This window comes from Myxine glutinosa, unplaced genomic scaffold (assembly GCF_964187855.1).
Source record: "Myxine glutinosa unplaced genomic scaffold, kmMyxGlut1.1 SCAFFOLD_2062, whole genome shotgun sequence".
Classification (NCBI taxonomy): domain Eukaryota; kingdom Metazoa; phylum Chordata; class Myxini; order Myxiniformes; family Myxinidae; genus Myxine; species Myxine glutinosa.
In genome coordinates this window covers 7,501-27,088 of record NW_027618157.1, presented here as the reverse complement: position 1 = coordinate 27,088, position 19,588 = coordinate 7,501, and the positions used below count along the sequence as shown (strand labels likewise).

The following is a 19,588-nucleotide window of genomic DNA, read 5'->3' as shown; positions in this document are numbered from 1 at the left end:
CACTATCTGCCATGATCTTTCCTGGGAAAACCACATTTCCAAGCTGGCCTCCAAAGCCAGTCGCCGACTGGGCATCCTCCGTCGTGCGAAGTCCTTCCTTGGCACACCTAAGCTCCTCACCACATACAAGGCTTTCATCCGCAGCTCAATGGAGTACTGCTCTCCCCTCTGGGCTGGTGCTCCTGCCTCACACCTAGCTCGCCTCCACGCTGTTGAAACCAAAGCGTTCAGAATCATTGGAATCTCCCGCGATGACGCTATCTCCGAGTGCCTTTCACTTACTCACCGCAGGCAGGTTGGTGGTCTTCCCGTGTTCTACCGACTCCTCTCCGGCCTTGCTCCCCCAGCTCTCTCTGGGCTCTGTCCCCCAAATATTCCTACAGGTCGCACAAGATCTGCCTGCAACCCTCTTATGGTTAAACTGCCAAAATCAAGACTCGCTGCTCACCTTCACTCCTTCATTCCTCTTTTCTCCCGCCTCTGGAACAAACTCCCTCACTCTCTTCAATCCCACTCCTCCCTCCAGCTCTTTAAAACAGCTGTTCACCACCATCTCTTATCTTCCCCAATCCAAATCCTTGATCTTTTCTACCCCCGCTAATTTCACCCCAAATCCACTTTTTTGAAATACCAACTTCTTTCCTGGAAGTCCTTGGTGTCCTTGCGTTTTATACCCATCCTGCCTCCCCCCAAGCCCTCTCCCTCCCACACATCTCCCGATGTCCCTGCTCTCAAATGTTGTGTTTTTTTTGTTTGTTTGTTTTTAGCCGCGTCACAGACGCTGCTAATAGAGTGCCCTCTGCTGTTGTTGTTCTTCTTGTTCTTCTTCTTCTTGTTCTTCTTGTTCTTGCAGAGAAGACAAAACCTCAAAGCTCCACCCATTCTGGGAACCATAGCTCCACCCATTTTGGGAGAGGCTTCATATAAACAAATATCCACCATTTTATTAACTCGCATAGCTTTGAGGCCTGTTTTGTAGGCCTGTGGTGTCTTCCTCTCTCACACAGTTTTCTTTCAAATCAAATTCGATATATCATTTCATTTTTCACAGTCGCTAACATAGTTTTAGACTCGGTTGAAAAAAAACGGGAAGAAAATCCGATGAAAGCTGCCCTTTATAGAACGAAATGAATTCTCAAAGGCCTGTAACTTCAAGTCCATTGAGATATATATTTTTTAAATCGCGGCATGCTCAGTCATATACCGCCCGACGAAATAACAGACGGGAAAATGCCGAGATATATATATTTTGTTTAAATCGCGGCATGGTCAGTCATACACCGCCCGAAATAACAGATGGGAAAATGCCAAGATATATTAAAAATTCGTCCATTTGATGACAATCGTCACGATGAAATATTTAATTTATACGTCGTCACAATAATGTGGAGAGAGGAGAATAGCTTCGTTCACGTGTCGCCACACACGGGAAATTGCCGAGATATATATTTTTTTAAATTGCGGCATGGTCAGCCATACACCGCCTGAAATAACAGACGGGAAAATGCCGAGATATATTAAAAATTCGTCGCCACACACGGGAAATTGCCGAGATATATTTTCACTTTGCACAAAAATAACATCAAGTAATCGAATCAATAGGAATGTCCTGTGCCTATAACATCGACATTATAGGCACAGCTGCATCTAGGCATTGTGTAACATCGACGCGGCTTTTGTTTTAATTAAAACTTTTTGTACTTGTTTTGTATACAAGAACGAGGCTCGTGAAAGAGCAAACATTAATCACAGAAAAAGTCAAACCGACACATAAAACACAAAATAAGGGGAGCGGTAGACAAGATGGGGAGAGAGGGGGAAGGACACAAACACAACATTTGAGAGCAGGGACATCGATAGAACTGTGGGAGGGAGAGGGCTTGGGGGGAGGTGGGAGAGGTATAAAACATACTACAAGTTAAACAACTGCAAGGACTTCCAGGAAAGAAGTTGGAATTTAAAAAAAGTGGATCTGGGATAAATTAGCAGGGGTAGAAAATATCAAGGTTTTGGATGGGGGAAGATAAGAGATGGTGGTGAACAGCTGTTTTAAAAACCTGGAGGGAGGAGTGGGATTGAAGGGAGTGGGGGAGTTTGTTCCAGAGGCGGGAAAAAGGTGATCCTTCCTTCCTTCCTCCCCTTCTCTCCCCATCTTGTCTACCGCTCCCCTTTTTATATACTTTGTTTGTTTGATTTGGTTGTTTGAGAAATGTTAGCTCTTTCACGAGCCTCGATTGTGCATACAAAAAAAAAAAAAAAAAAATACAGGCAGCATACACCTTTCCCTTCAGCTTCAACGATACTCCCCTCCTCGTCAGCACACCACTCAGTTCCCGAAACTTCTTCCATGCACATCCCACTCCAGCAACCGTTGCCGAGTCTGATCCACCTACTCCATTCAGCATGTCTCCTAGGTAGCAAAATGTTTTCACACCTTCCAGCTTCACGCCATCTCCAAGATCCAATTCAACATTTCCTTCACTGCAGTGCCCTCTGTGCACACCTTACATTGAATGTAGCTGCCACTGGTTAATGACCCTCTCAGACCTCTACATTTTTGATGAACCCACTCAGCGCACATTGTAGATTGAATGGAGTTCACTCCGACATCCTTCCTGCACATAGCACACGGCCACTTCCCTGTTCTTTCCACCTCACCACATGCTTTACCACTTGCCATCACCTTTGTTTTTCTGATATTCACCTTCAGACCTTTTGTCTCCATACATTCCTTCGACTGTTCATCTTCTCCTTCAGTCCATCCATACTTTCCGCCATCAACACCAGATCATCTGCATACAACAACTCACACGGTAAACCCTCCTTTACATTCCGAGCCAGCACCTCCATCACAGCTACAAATAGTAGTGAACTTAGTACTGAACCCTGATGCATTCCCCCCTTCACCTCAAACTCACCACTGTTCTCGTCCTTCGTCCTTACAGCTGTGCGCGCTCTTTCGTACATTGCCATCACGACTCTGATCAACCATTCCTCCACTCCTAACTTCCTCAATGCCCATGTCACTACTTCATGTTGAACCCAATCGAATGTTTTCTCCAGATCAACAAACCCAAGAAACAACTTCTTCCTCTTCTCCATGTACTTCTCCTGCAACTGCCTTACAATAAAAAGCACGTCTCGTTCCTTTTCCTGGCATAAATCCAAACTGCATTTCGTCGATCTTCACCTTCTTCCTTAACCTCCTCTCCAACATCCTTTCCAATACCTCCATTCCATGCTCCAACAACTTTATCGCTCGATACGAGCCACAGTCCAGAGGGTCACCTTTCCCCTTGAATAGAGGGATGAGGGTACTCGGTTCCCAATGCACTGGAATGCGGCCTTCTTTCATCACCAGGTTACATATCTCTGTCATTCTCTTCACACCCCAACTTCCTGCTGCCTTCAAACATATCTCCCACAACTCCCGTCGGCCCTCCCGCATTTCTACTCTTCATTGCTTTTATCGGTTTTTTTCTATTTTTCTTTTTTTTTGTATACTGAATCGAGGCTCGTGAAAGAGCTAACATTTATTTCATAAACAAATCAACCAGACAAACAAAATATACAAAAAGAGGGAGCGGAAGACAAGATGGGGAGAGAAGGGGAAGCACACAACCACAACATTTGAGAGCAGGGAGGTAGCGGGTACCAGCTTCCTCAACTTCCTTCTCAGTTATCTTCTCTGCCGGTCCCAAAACTGGGTTACTCTCCATGTTGCCATCCCATTCATTTTTTGCATTCAACAGCATTTCCACCTATAACTTCCATCTTCCTTTAATTCCATGTGGGTCCACAACGATTTGTCCTCCTTCATCCTTCAAGCAACTCACCCCCATCACATCACACCTCTCTTTCGCTGTCTGCTTTGCAATCCTGAATACCGCTCTCTGACCCTCTTCCGAATCTAAGTGTTCTCCGAACATTTTCCTACATGCCTCCTGCACCTTTGCTACCTCTTTCTTTGCAGCCTTCTTGGCTGCCTTATAACTTTCATGCTCTGCCTTTTCTGCCCCCGTTCCCTTCGCCTTCTGCCACTCCTTGAACTTCTTCCTCTTCTCGTCAATCCTCTTTCCAACTTCATCATCCCACCACCATGTTTCCGAGTGCCTCTGTGGTCCTTTTGTCCATCCACATACCTCACCAACGGCTCCCAACAGACTATCTTTCATTGACATCCAACCACTTTCAAGCTCAACCACATCATCCTCTACCATACTCAGCCTCTCTTTTATTGCCTCTCTCACTGGCACCTCTTTCAACCTCCACACCTTCATTCTCGGTTCGTACTTCACCCGCCAAGCTCTCCTCGCACCTTTCACCCTTATGTCGCATACAACCAAGTGGTGCTGTGAAACAGCCTCCTCCTCCGGGATCACCTTTGTGTCCCAGAGGTTCCCCCTATCTTGCCTACGCACCATCAGGTAAATAACGGTTGTCATCGACCCACCTGATGTGAAAGACACATGAAAGCCCGCTTGGAGTTTGCAAAAAAGCACCTAAAGGACTCTCAGACTGTGAGAAACAAGATTCTGTGGGCTTTCATGTGTCTTTCACTGAGGAGAGGCTTCCATCTGGCCACGCTGCCATAAAGCCCAGATCGGTGGAGTGTTGCAGTGATGGTTGTCCTTCTGGAAGTTTTTCCCATCTCCACACAGGATCTCTGCAGCTCAGCCAGAGTGACCATCGGGTTCCTGGTCACCTCTCTTACCAAGGCCCTTCTCCCCCTATTGTGCAGTTTGGCCGGGCGGCCAACTCCAGGAAGAGTCCTGGTTGTTCCAAACTTCTTCCATTTAAGAATTATGGAGGCCGCTGTGCTCTTGTGAACTTTCAATGCAGCAGAAATTTCTTTGTGGGCTTCCCCAGATCTGTGCCTCGAGACAATCCTGTCTCTGAGCTCTGCAGGCAGTTCCTTCGACCTCGTGGCTTGGTTTTTGCTCTGATATGCATTGTCAGCTGTGGGACCTCATATACAGTCACGTGAAAAAGTAAGTACACCCCATGTAAAGTTTTGACTTTTTCAACATATTTCAACATACAGCTATTTGATCTTCATTTCAACAATATTGATAGATAAAGGTGATATAATATAACAAATATAATGAATCATTTACATTTTGTAGTCCATTGTATAATTTAAATAAACATGAATGCAAATTTCGCATGTGGAAAAAGTAAGTACACCCCTACATTTATCACTGCTTCAAATACCTAAAATTATAATCAGGTGCACCAGTTCACGTGCAAATGATTAGAACATCGTTGGAGAGGATCTTGGAGGAACCTGTCTTATTTAAACCTCAGACATTTAATTTGGTTTGCTTTTTGTTGTTGAAGTGTGCGGCGTCACCATGCGTAGATCAAAAGAGCTCTCTGAGGCCTTCAGAAAGAAGGTTATAGATGCCTACGAGTCTGGGAAAGGATTTTAAAAGATCTGCAAACAATTTGAAATCAATCATTCGACTGTCCGGAAGACCATCTCCAAGTGGAGAAGATTCTAAACAACTGCCAACTTGTTCAGGCCAGGCCGCCCCAGCAAGTTCAGCCCGAGAGCAGACAGCAAGATGCTGAAAGAAGTCTCTAAGAACCCCAGAATGTAAACACGGGACCTACAGGTAGCTCTTGCCACTGTTGATGTCAACATGCATGAGTCTACCATCAGAAAGAGACTGCACAAATTTGATCTACATGGGAGGTGTGCCAGGAGGAAAACGTTGCTGTCCAGAAAGAACATCAGGGCAAGACTAAAGTTTGCCAATGAACACCTAGGCAAAGACCAGCACTTCTGGAACAATGTGCTCTGGACAGATGAGTCAAAGGTAGAGCTATTTGGCCACAGTACCAGAAGACATGTTTGGCGAAAACCAAAGACAGCATTTGACCACAAGAACCTGATACCAACTGTAAAGCATGGTGGTGGAAATGTTATGGTTTGGGGCAGCTTTGCTGCATCAGGGCCTGGGTAGCTCACCATCATATAATCCACTATGAATTCTTCATTGCACCAGAGGGTGCTTGAGGATAATGTGAGGCCGTCTGTCGGAAAGTTGAAGCTCAACCGAAGGTGGACCTTGCAACATGACAATGACCCTAAACATACCAGGAAATCCACCAAGGAATGGCTGAAAAGAAAGAAATGGATGGTTCTGGAATGGCCAAGTCAAAGCCCGGATCTAAATCCCATCGAGATGTTGTGGGGGGATTTGAAACGAGCTGTGCATGCAAGAAACCCCTCAAACATCGCACAGCTGAAAGAATTCTGCATGGAGGAGTGGGCAAAAATTTCTCCCAGTCGATGTCGGAGACTGGTAGACAGTTATAAGAAACGCCTACTTGAGGTTGTTTCTGCCAAAGCGGGCAAAACCACCTATTAGAGCCAAGGGTGTACTTACTTTTTCCACAGAAGGAAATGGCATCTCTGTTAATTTTTTGTTGAATAAATTATTGCAAAGTCAATTATTCATTGTTTTTTGTTCAATTGGATCACCTTTATCTATATATACTGTTGAAAATGAAGATCAAATATTGATATGTCCACATATGTTAAAAAGATAAACATTTCATGGGGTGTACTTACTTTTTCACGTGACTGTAGACACGTGTGTGCCTTTCCAAATCACGTCCAATTAATTGAATTTACCACAGGTGGACTCCAATGAAGGTGTGAAAACATCTCAAAGATGATCAAGAGAAATGGGAGGTACCTGAGCTAAATTTCAAGTGTCATCGCAAAGGGTCTGAATGCTTTTGTCAATGTGATATTTCAGTTTTTTTCTTTTTAATAAATTTGCAAAACTTTCTAAAATCCTGTTTTCTCCTTGTCATTATGGGGTATTGAGTGTAGATTGATGAGGGAAAATATGAATTTAAACGATTTCAGCATAAGGCTGCAACATAACAAAATGTGAAAAAAGTGAAGGGGTCTGAATACTTTCTGAATGCACTGTAACACCATATCTCAAAAATTTATGGACAGATACGGATGAAACTTGGTGGGCAGGTTGTGTTTGGCAATGACGAATTAATTCGATTTTGGTGAGGATCTGGATACGAGATTTCTTTTTAATTAAAATATATACACGACTGGTCAAAAGTTTTAGAACACCTCAATTTTTCCAGTTTTTATTGAAATTTACGCAGTTTAATGTCTCGATGTACTCTGAACTTAAGCATAGAACAAATAAACAATTGGAGATAAAAAGAAATCATAAAATCATTTTGTTTAACAAAATTTAATTTTAGTTTTTGACTCGGCAAAGTAGCCACCTTTTGCAGATATAACCGCCAAACACACTCGTGTCATTCTTTCTACAATGGAAATCAAATATTGTTCGGGAAGTTCTTCCCAACACTGTTGCAGAAGTTCCCACAAATGTGTTGCACTTGTAGGTTGCTTTGCTTTCACCCTTCTGTCCAGTTCATCCCAAACCAGCTCGATGGGGTTTAAGTCTGGAGACTGTGCTGGCCATTCCATGATTTGAAGCCTACCGTCTTCTTTTCCTCGAAGGTAGTTTTGACATAGCCTGGAGATGTGTTTAGGGTCATTATCTTGCTGTAGGATGAACCCCTGACCAACTAGGTGTATACCAGAAGGTATTGCATTGCGCTGCACAATGCTGTGGTAGCCCTTTTGGTTCAGGGTGCCAGTCACTCTGTGCAAGTCGCCGACTCTGGATCCAGCAAAAGAGCCCCAGACCATCATGCTTCCTGCTCCATGGTTTGACAGTTGGTGTCACACACTGAGGAACCATCCTTTCACCTACTCGACGGCGTACAAAAACCCTGCGTGATGAACCAAAGATTTCAAATTTTGATTCATTGGTCCATCAGACCTTCTTCCAGTCTTCATTCGTCCACTGGCTTCATGGCCCAGGCAAGGCTCTTTTTCTTATTTTGCCATCAGCAATGGCTTTCTTACTGCCACTCGACCTGTCAAACCTGCAGCTCGAAGTCTCTCTTCACAGTTGAAACAGACTTTCTTACTTCGACCAGTGTTAAGCTGTGCTTGAAGCTGTTGTCCTGTGAGCCGCCTATCACGCAAGCTGTTGACTCTCAGAAACTTGTCTTCTGATTCTGTTGTGGCTTTGGGTCTGCCAGACCTCTTTCTGTCAGAGTTTCCTCCAGTTTCCAATATACTACTTCCTGCAATGCAATATTGTCCAAATAATGCTTCAGAGGGTGTAATAACAGTCTGTTCCAATACTGCTTTTATACAGACAGGGGGTTTGAAATCAAGTAATCAGCAGAGGTTGGGACACCTGTAGGAATTGTTGGCATCAACTTTCAAGGCTTATTTTACTTACATTGCTGCAGAACAGCTGTAAGTTTTTAACCCATTACTTGTTCCCCAAAGAAGGCCTTTTTTACAATATAACTGTGCAATTTACATTATTTTCCCGTTTTTGCAAACCTAAACTTTTTTTTTAACCTCGAACAGTTTACTTTGTACCATTGTACCATTTCCATTGTACCTTTGTACCATTTCAGGTTATTCACTGGACTTGAATTGCTTAAATTTCAATAAAAACTGGAAAAATTGAGGTGCTCTAAAACTTTTGACCAGTAGTGTATATATTTGATTGATTCTTCATCATTCTTCATCATTGATTGATAGGGCCAAAAATGATATGCAGCATGATATTTCAAAAAGTTGTGGAAGGATTATGACAAAACTAGGTGGATGGGTTGGGTCGGTGATGAAAGCAATCCGATTTGATTTTGGTTTCGGTCCCGATCCAGATCCGGCCTATCTGTGGGCTACAAAATGTAAACTGTTCAACCTGGCGGAGGTATGCATGGTACCGAGTGCCGTTCTAGTTTACACCTGACTTTATGTATTGTCAGAAGTACAAAATCCCAGTTTGACTACTGTGTGTAAGTTATATATTTTGCTGTGTTGATTTTACTTCACCAACTCCATATGTTCTTAATTTGAAAACTTTATGACTTGTAAGTTCAGATTTTACTTCATCATTCCGTGGTCCCCTTTAAAAAGGGGACTACCGTGCCCCAAAAAGGCCAACCCCTGCTCTGCAGGAAAAAATGGCATCTAAAGGTGGTATTGAATCTGCAGGCTTGTATAATATTTTCAATCTTTAATTTTTTATTTTTTTCAATCTGCAGGCTTGTATTATATTGAGGAGCATTTGCCAACATCGGGTACAGTGGTTCTTTATACCTGCTCACTGTGCGACATCAGAGGTACTATGCATGCCATTGTTGTATTGGCCCACGTCGCTGGATTCAAGCACCGCCTCAACTTCCTGGTATGTTTCTGTGTTCATGTATTTCCTTGAAAACATTTTCAAAAGGATTAGTCGTCGTTGTCGTCGTTGTTGTTGTTGTTGTATAGCCCCAAACGGTTCTCTCAAACAAGCCCGTGGCAAGGAGAGAACCGATTGATCTTGCAAGAGCGACCCAGAGATCCTCCACATCCAGGATGGTGTACCCCCGCCTTCACAAAGTCAGGGCCACTACTGAGTTAGAGACAGAGACAGAGTCAGAGACAGAGAGAGCTAGACAGAGAGAGCTAGACAGAGAGAGCTAGACAGAGAGAGCTAGACAGAGAGAGCTAGACAGAGATAGCTAGACAGAGAGAGCTAGACAGAGAGAGCGAGACAGAGAGAGCGAGACAGAGAGAGCGAGACAGAGAGAGCGAGACAGAGAGAGCGAGACAGAGAGAGCGAGACAGAGAGAGCGAGACAGAGAGAGCGAGACAGAGAGAGCGAGACAGAGAGAGCGAGACAGAGAGAGCGAGACAGAGAGAGCGAGACTGACAGAGAGAGAGAGCGAGACTGACAGAGAGAGAGAGCGAGACGGACAGACAGAGAGAGCGAGACGGACAGACAGAGAGAGCGAGACGGACAGACAGAGAGAGCGAGACGGACAGACAGAGAGAGCGAGACGGACAGACAGAGAGAGCGAGACGGACAGACAGAGAGAGCGAGACGGACAGACAGAGAGAGCGAGACGGACAGACAGAGAGAGCGAGACGGACAGACAGAGAGAGCGAGACGGACAGACAGAGAGAGCGAGACGGACAGACAGAGAGAGCGAGACGGACAGACAGAGAGAGCGAGACGGACAGACAGAGAGAGCGAGACGGACAGACAGAGAGAGCGAGACGGACAGACAGAGAGAGCGAGACGGACAGACAGAGAGAGCGAGACGGACAGACAGAGAGAGCGAGACGGACAGACAGAGAGAGCGAGACGGACAGACAGAGAGAGCGAGACGGACAGACAGAGAGAGCGAGACGGACAGACAGAGAGAGCGAGACGGACAGACAGAGAGAGCGAGACGGACAGACAGAGAGAGCGAGACGGACAGACAGAGAGAGCGAGACGGACAGACAGAGAGAGCGAGACGGACAGACAGAGAGAGCGAGACGGACAGACAGAGAGAGCGAGACGGACAGACAGAGAGAGCGAGACGGACAGACAGAGAGAGCGAGACGGACAGACAGAGAGAGCGAGACGGACAGACAGAGAGAGCGAGACGGACAGACAGAGAGAGCGAGACGGACAGACAGAGAGAGCGAGACGGACAGACAGAGAGAGCGAGACGGACAGACAGAGAGAGCGAGACGGACAGACAGAGAGAGCGAGACGGACAGACAGAGAGAGCGAGACGGACAGACAGAGAGAGAGCGAGACGGACGGACAGACAGAGAGAGCGAGACGGACGGACAGACAGAGAGAGAGAGACGGACGGACAGACAGAGAGAGAGAGAGAGAGCCGGACAGACAGAGAGAGAGAGCGAGACGGACAGACAGAGAGAGAGCGAGACGGACAGACAGAGAGAGAGCGAGACGGACAGACAGAGAGAGAGCGAGACGGACAGACAGAGAGAGAGCGAGACGGACAGACAGAGAGAGAGCGAGACGGACAGACAGAGAGAGAGCGAGATGGACAGACAGAGAGAGAGCGAGACGGACAGACAGAGAGAGAGCGAGACGGACAGACAGAGAGAGAGCGAGACGGACAGACAGAGAGAGAGCGAGACGGACAGACAGAGAGAGAGCGAGACGGACAGACAGAGAGAGAGCGAGACGGACAGACAGAGAGAGAGCGAGACGGACAGACAGAGAGAGAGCGAGACGGACAGACAGAGAGAGAGCGAGACGGACAGACAGAGAGAGAGCGAGACGGACAGACAGAGAGAGAGCGAGACGGACAGACAGAGAGAGAGCGAGACGGACAGACAGAGAGAGAGCGAGACGGACAGACAGAGAGAGAGAGCGAGACGGACAGACAGAGAGAGAGCGAGACGGACAGACAGAGAGAGAGAGCGAGACGGACAGACAGAGAGCGAGACGGACAGACAGAGAGAGAGCGAGACGGAGACAGAGAGAGAGCGAGACGGACAGACAGAGAGAGAGCGAGACGGACAGACAGAGAGAGAGAGCGAGACGGACGGACAGACAGAGAGAGAGAGAGCGAGACGGACGGACAGACAGAGAGAGAGAGAGAGCGAGACGGACGGACAGACAGAGAGAGAGCGAGACAGAGAGAGCAAGACAGAGACCGAGAGAAGACAAGAGACAAAGGGCCAGTGCATGGGGATCTGCACTCTGACTGTGAACGCACTGTCCTGATGAATCTGGGCAGTCGGAAAGAATGGGGAATATTTGGCCACTGATTTGCATTGGGGGTGAGGGGGGTTCAACCACCGTGAAGACGTCTCCGATAGTTGTCAAAAGGAAGAGTTTATTCAGCTTGTCCTGCCATAAAAATGTGTTTATTAAAAACTAAATTTGAATCTGTATACTCTTCCCACAATAACAACGAGGAGTCATAGATTTCCTCCATTTAAAGTGACTAGGGCATGCCCGTACTATATATAAGCTAGGACGTGCCCGTACGTGGGTGCCCGTTCCTTGCCAAAAAAAAAAAAAAAAAAAACATGAATGGTTTGGTCCATTCGCAACGACCACAGAACCCCCCCCTCTATTTACATGCAATGGTTTGGTCCAAAGCGAACGGTTTGGTCCATTCGATGTGATTCGATGATTCGATGTGAATGGTTTGGTCCATTCGCAACGACCACAGAACCCCCCCCTCTATTTACATGAATGGTTTGGTCCATTCGCAAAGCCAAAGCGAACGACCACAGAACCCCCCCCTCTATTTACATGAATGGTTTGGTCCATTCGCAAAGCCAAAGCGAACGACCACAGAACCCCCCCCCCCCCCCTCTATTTACATGAATGGTTTGGTCCATTCGCAACGCCAAAGCGAACGGCGAACGGCTAAATCGCCATAGCTCGGTAAGTACTTGTCCGATTAATTTCAAACCTTGAAAAGGCACATCCTCGGGTCCCCAGCAATATACCTGGCAAGTTTCAAGTATATCGGACCGGTAGTTGTCGAGAAACAGCGGTCACAGACAAACAAACAAACGTACAAACGTACAAACAAACAGAGATTACTGGAATTATAGATAGATGATATTTGCTTTAAAAGATCATGACAAACACCGAAGTTATGTTTACTCATTGGTTATCGTCCCAATATGTGACTTGATGAATGCAAGAACGATGCTGCTGTGTCAGGCTTTCATTGTTATAAATCAATCCTGTGATTATTTTTAATATCAAACGTACTTGCATATTTGAGCATACGGGGTGGGGCATACCTTGAGGGCATATGTTTTTTTTTTTCCCTATATAAGATGGAGGTTCATGGAAGAGCAAGGTGACGGAGGGGAAAAGAGGCAAGGATCTGTGAATAGTTATGATTGTACAAGGAATGACTTGGCAGACGTAACATTGCTCTCTGGTTTCCCAGGAGAGGTCATGGCTAATGAGGAGGCCTCGAAGTTCGCGAGTGGCTCCATTGTAGTGGCTACGAACGAAGCCCTCGAGGTTCCTCGAGGAACGCAGCCGCAGATAACAGAACAGTGATAGCGCAAATTTCCCCAGGCTATTGTACACCGCTCCTTTCCTATGCCATCTCCAGGTGCTGCATAACGTCATTGCCAGGCACTGAATGGGGGCCCGGCAATGACGCACGCTGAAATGTAGTACTCAGATTTCACTCTGGTTGTTTGTTTGTTTTTGTTTGTTTTCTTTCTTGTTACTTGCAAAATCGAAGATTTTTCAAGTATATTGGTCGGTTGCATTTGTGGTTCTGTCTGTCTGTTTGTCACTGGCCTACAGGTCACAATTCAAAACCGATCGTCACAAAACTTTACCAAGTTGTATAGGTCGTCCCAATTGAGAAGCCTAGTGATTCTGAGGTAAAAAGGTCAAAGGTCAACTCAAGGTCAAATTTTAAAAATCATCAATTTTCATCTGAAAAGCTGTCGATTTTCAACCGATTGACTTGAAAATTGAACAGCATCGGCATATCGAGTCACTAAATTGGGAAACGTACTATTTTTGAGGTCAAAAGGTCAAAGGTCAACTCAAGGTCAAACTTCCACAATCATCACTTTACATCTGAAAAACTGTCAATTTTCATCCGATTTACTTGAAAATTGAACAACATTTGCATATTGCCTCACTGAATTGGGAAACCAACTATTTTTGAGGTCAAAAGGTCAACTGAAGGTCAAACTTCCAAAATCATAAATTTTCATCTGTAAAAACCTGTCAATTTTCATCTGATCGACTTGGAAATTGAACAGCATTTGCAAATTGTGTCACTAAATAGGAAAACCAACTATTTTTGAGGTCAAAAGGTCAAAGGTCAACTCTAGGTTAAACTTCCAAAATCATGAATTTTCATCTGAAAACCCATCAATTTTCATCCGATTGACTTGAAAATAGAAGAGCATTTGTGTATTGCCTCACTGAATTGGGAAACAAACTATTTTTGAGGTCAAAGGTCATACTTCTAAAATCATTTGTGATTTGAAAAATCGTCACTTCCTCCTGTTGATACGAGCTTTTTTTTTTTTTTTCTTTTTTTTTGTATACTGAATCGAGGCTCGTGAAAGAGCTAACATTTACTTCACAAACAAATCAACCAGACAAACAAAATATATAAAAAGAGGGAGCGGAAGACAAGATGGGGAGAGAAGGGGAAGCACACAAACATAACATTTGAGAGCAGGGAGATGTGTGGGAGGGAGAGGGCTTGGGGGGAAGGGGGGGGGGGGGGTGGGAGAAGTATAAAACAACAAGGACACCAAGGACTTCCAGGACAGAAGTTGGTATTTCAAAAAAGTGGAATTGGGGTGAAATTAGCGGGGGTAGAAAAGATCAAGGTTTTGGATGGGGGAAGATAAGAGATGGTGGTGAACAGCTGTTTTAAAGACCTGGACGGTGGAGTGGGATTGAAGAGAGTGAGGGAGTTTGTTCCAGAGGCGGGAGAAAAGAGGAATGAAGGAGTGAAGGTGAGCAGAGAGTCTTGATTTTGGCAGTTTAACCATAAGAGGGTTGCAGGCAGATCTTGTGCGACCTGTAGGAATATTTGCGGGACAGAGCCCAGAGAGAGCTGGGGGGGGGGGGGGGGGCGAGGCCAGAGAGGAGTCGGTAGAAGACGGAAAGACCACCAACCTGCCTGCGGTGAGTGAGTGAGTGAGTGAGAGGCCCTTGGAGTTGGCTTCATCGCAGGAGATTCCAATGATTCCGAATGTTTTGGTTTCAACAGCGTGAAGACGAGCTAGGTGTGAGGCAGGAGCACCAGCCCAGAGGGGAGAGCAGTATTCCATTGAGCTGCGGATGAAAGCCTTCCTTGTATGTGGTGAGGAGCTCATGTGTGCCAAGGAAGGACTTCGCACGACGGAGGATGCCCAGTCGACGACTGGCTTTGGAGGCCAGATTTGAAATGTGGTTTTCCCAGAAAAGATCATGGCAGATAGTGAGACCCAAAAGCTTGAGTGACAGAACTTCTTGGAGAGGATTATTCAGAAAGTGGATGGGAGGGTTGCCCAGTCGGTCTTTTCGGAGAGACATCGTAAGAGTGAGATTTGTCAGGATTGAAAGACATGTTCCACTTGTTTGCCCAGTCTGGGATTTTGTCCAGGTCTGCAGAGAGTGAGGAGGCTGCAGACTGCCGATCTGAGGGATGAAGAATGGAGCGACAGAGAGCAGAGTAATCAGCAAAGAGATAGAGAGGATTTTCAAGAGAGTCAGAGAGATCATTGATGAAGACCAGAAAAAGCACAGGGCCCAAAACACTGCCTTGGGGAACTCCAGCCTGAACAGGAAGAGGAGATGAGAGAAACCCATTCAGGGCCACACGTTGACTACGACTAGAGAGGACGTCCGCCAGCCATGCATGGAGATTTCCATGGATACCATAAGAGGAGAGTTTGGTGAGCAGAGCGGGGTGCCAGACCGTATCGAAGGCACGTGATATGTCAAGGGAGACGGCTCTAATTTCCTGTTTGGCATTGAGGACCTCCATCCATTGTTGAGAAAGCAGAAGCAGCATGTCCAGAGTGGAGTGACTAGGTCTGAAACCAAATTGACTGGAATGCCAATCCACTGGAATGCGGCCTTCTTTCACCACCAGATTGCAGATCTCTGTCATTCTCTTCACACCCCAATTTCCCGCTGCCTTCAACATATCTCCCACAACTCCCGTCGGCCCTCCCACTTTTCTACTCTTCATTGCTTTTATCGCTTCCTCAACTTCCTTCTCAGTTATCTTCTCTGCTGGTCCTAAAACTGGGTTACTCTCTATGTTGCCATCCCAATCATTTATCTGTATTCAACAGCATTTCCATATATCTTTTCCATCTTCCTTTAATTCCATCTGGGTCCACAACGATTTGTCCCACTTCATCCTTCAAGCAACTCACCCCCATCACATCACAACTCTCTTTCGCTATCTGCTTTGCAATCCTGAATACCGCTCTCTGACCCTCTTCCGAATCCAAGCGTTCTCCGAACATTTTCCTACATGCCTCCTGCACCTTTGCTACCTCTTTCTTTGCAGCCTTCTTGGCTGCCTTATAACTTTCATGCTCTGCTTTTTCTGCTCCCGTACCCTTCGCCTTCTGCCACTCCTTGAACTTCTTCCTCTTCTCTTCAATCCTCTTTCCAACTTCATCATCCCACCACCATGTTTCCGAGTGCCTCGGTGGTCCTTTTGTCCATCCACATACCTCACCAACGGCTCCCAACAGACTATCTTTCATTGACATCCAACCACTTTCAAGCTCAACCACATTATCCTCTACCCGACTCAGCCTCTCTTTTAATGCCTCCCTTACTGTCACCTCTTTCAACCTCCACACCTTCATTCTCGGTTGGTACTTCACCTGCCGAGCTCTCCTCGCACCTTTCACCCTTATGTCGCAGACAACCAAGTGGTGCTGTGAAACGGCCTTCTCCCCCTGGATCACCTTTGTGTCCTGGAGGTGCCCCCTATCTCGCCTACGCACCATCAGGTAGTCAACGGTTGTCGTCGACCCACCTGACGTGTATGTAACAAGCTTATTATCCTCTTTCTGGAACTGAGTATTACAAATCAGCTCTCAGCAAACTCCAAAATCCTTTCACCTTCTCCATTTCTCACACCATATCCGTAACCCCCATGAACTCCCTCAAAACCGTCCATACGCCTTCCCACATGTCCATTTAGGTCTCCTCTTACCACAACAACTTCCTCATCTTTCACGTTTTCCATCAGCTTCTCTATCGCACACCAGAACTTGTCCTTCTCTTCATCGCTCCGACCAACCTGCGGAGCATATCCCGTTTGTATCCCGTATCCCGTCCCGTTTAGATGACGTTCACCGAGCTTTCCAGTCATAATTTTCACTATCATCAACCTATCACTCACTCTAGTCACACTCACCACACTGTCTACAAACTCCTCAGAAAACAGGACACCAACACCATTCACGCCCTCCGGGCACCCTTGCCACACAAACTTGTATTTCTGTCCCTGCCTACCCTTCACCATTCTCACACCACTTCCCTTCCATCTCGTCTCTTGCACACAACATATGTCCACTCTTCTTCTGATCAATACTTCCACCACTTCTCCTGATCTCCCAGTCATTGTCCCTACATTCCATGTCCCAAACCTCAGAAACCGAACTCCACTTCAGGCTGTTCTCTGCCCATATGTAGTTGTAATTGTCATGGTTCTCTTTTTGAGGCAATGTTTTCATGGCCGATTGCCCTTCCTGACGCCAACCCTCTTAGTCGCCTTTTACGACACGCAGGGATACGGTGTACCTATTCTACCAGGGTACACACCGGGAAATTTGAATCTGAATTGAAATCTGAATTTTGCCTTAAGGCAAACATCAGAATAACAAACAACTAGCAAATCATACAGGTGAGCAATTGTGGACAAAAATATCGCGAACAAGGGTCAGTACACTTATACACAGTGTGTATCACAAGTATTACCATATGAGTGTGGGACAAAGTCGTAATGTTGAATGTTAAAGAACTGCCCCAAAGCTAACGACGCAACATCCTGCCATTGTTGGGTGGATGCAGATCTCTCGCGAGGTTAGTCAGCAGCTTCTGCAAAAAAAGTGTTTAGACAAAGGGACGCCATCTCACTGACGGAGCCCTCCTATGGGCGATATATATATATATATATATATATATATATATATATATATATATATATATATATATATATATATATATATACAGTGAACCCTCGTTTATCGCGGGGGTTACGTTCCAGAACCCCCCGCGATAAACGAAAATCCGCGAAGTAGCGACCATATATTTTTTTTTTTATATATATATTTTAAAGCATTATGAACTCCCCACACTCTTATTAACCTTTCCCATACTCTTATAAACACTTCCTATACTCTTAAACACTTTTTACACTCTTAAACATACGTAATTTTAACAACATATAAAATTCTAATGGGTACTCACCATTGAAGATACTGTAGCTACCCATGGGTTCCCCAAGCAAGACCAGCATCAGAATCTCCTTGCTCCAGCCGGTGACGTCACCGGCGGGGATTCCCGGCGCGAGAGTGGCTGGTCACGTGACCGCTAAAGCGTGCCGCGCTTTGCGGGTATAATCAGCTACACCTGTTGATCACGTGACCACCGATTCACCGAAGCACGCCACGCTTGAGAGGCGTGGCTTTCGGTTTCTGGTTGTGCTTTATAATGCAGCCCGATAAATGGGCTTTTCAGTGTTCCCGAGTTGGTTTTGAGAATAAATATCTTCTCGGACGAGTTTGTGTCTTGCCCGTCATTTCGTCCGTATCAAGCAAGAGCCCCGGCTCTTCAATACTACAACTTGCGTGATGAAGATGATGATGAATTAGCTGTGCAGTACTGATGACGATGAAGGTGATGACGATGATGAATGTACTGGCGTTTTCCATACGCACGACTCTTTGTCTACCCTTCTACTGTACACTATGTACAGTATTTTATTTCTTGTAATATGTTTTAAATACTGTATTTTTCTTATTTCTTTACGTTTTTTAATTTTTTAGGCTAGAAAATGCTTATTTTACCACAAAAATATTTAAAATAATAGTATATAAAAATACATTTATACCGCAAAATCCCGCGATATAGCGAAAAATCCGCGATATAATTTTACATATACTAGCGAGAAAAAACCGCGATGTACCGAATCCGCGAAAAGTGAACCGCGATATAGCGAGGGATGACTGTATATATATATATATATATGTATATATATATTGTTACGGACACGACTTATTAAGATGTTATGCTGGGCCGAGCGGAATGGCCGCCGTGTTCGCACAAGTTACCCGATTATACTCGAACGTTGGCCGAATCGCGCTACGCTAGATCAATGAAGGAAAGGACACAACGGCTGGGTTAAATGACACGACACCAGGGGTACAGTTCTCAAGACCTCCGGAGGAGGATATAATATGGGATATGCAGAACGTTTAGATTACACGGCACAAGAGGTACAGCACAGAAAGGTGGGCACTTATACACGGTCTTATCTTAATCCCGACAGACCACAGACAAACGGGACAAGACTGACTCACACAGGGATTGATGGCAAGGAAGGGCAGAATCGATGGCTCAAGGTGCACCTTGGCTCAGGGGCAGAATCGACTCGGTCCGGTCCAAAGATGCGGGTAGGTATCGTCGCGCTGGAGGTGGCGTCCGTTCTCCTTCGTAGCTGAGGCGCATCTGACGTCACCTCCGTCTTCCTGCGCGTGTCCAGCGGGGAGTGACACGCCCTCGGCTCGTTAGCTCCGCCCCAGATGGAATCGGTCCGCCGCTTCTTATTGGGTGCGGGGGGTTACCGGGCTCCGCCCTTGACGGGGAGCTGACAGTGAGCCCCTGCGTGGTAACCCCGTCGGAGCACATGGTCAATGGCGGCTAACCAAGCCGGAGTGAGGACGCGCACTCCCCGCGCCGCTGTTGTTGTTGGTGTTGTTGTTTCATGAGGAAGAGATGCGGGGAGGTATTGGGAGGTCCTAAACTTACTACTGGTGCCATACAATCACATTCTGGTGCAACGAAGAGTCAGAATTAATGGAAACGAGTCCTTAACTGACATAGACTAAGAATAACTAGCAAGATGTCCTATAGTTGTCTACGTGAGATGCGGTGAACCTGGGCACGACATTTAATGGGGGAAAAAGGGGAAGGTCGGGGCTACAGAGTGTTGTTTACAGACAATGGGACTAGCGAATGGGGGA

General features: G+C 46.0%; 1 protein-coding gene across 1 annotated transcript in view; it reads left to right on the top strand.

Annotated features, from left to right (window-relative positions):
• Positions 1 to 9,497, top strand: part of LOC144889244 (uncharacterized) — a gene marked incomplete at its 5' end in the record, with an annotated part of 58,915 nt that extends 49,418 nt beyond the window's left edge. The window contains 1 exon segment of the mRNA XM_078769320.1: positions 9,127 to 9,497. Within this exon segment, the coding sequence (XP_078625446.1) occupies positions 9,127 to 9,299 (173 nt within the window). The 3' untranslated portion in view covers positions 9,300 to 9,497.
• Positions 9,498 to 19,588: the final 10,091 nt, after the last annotated feature.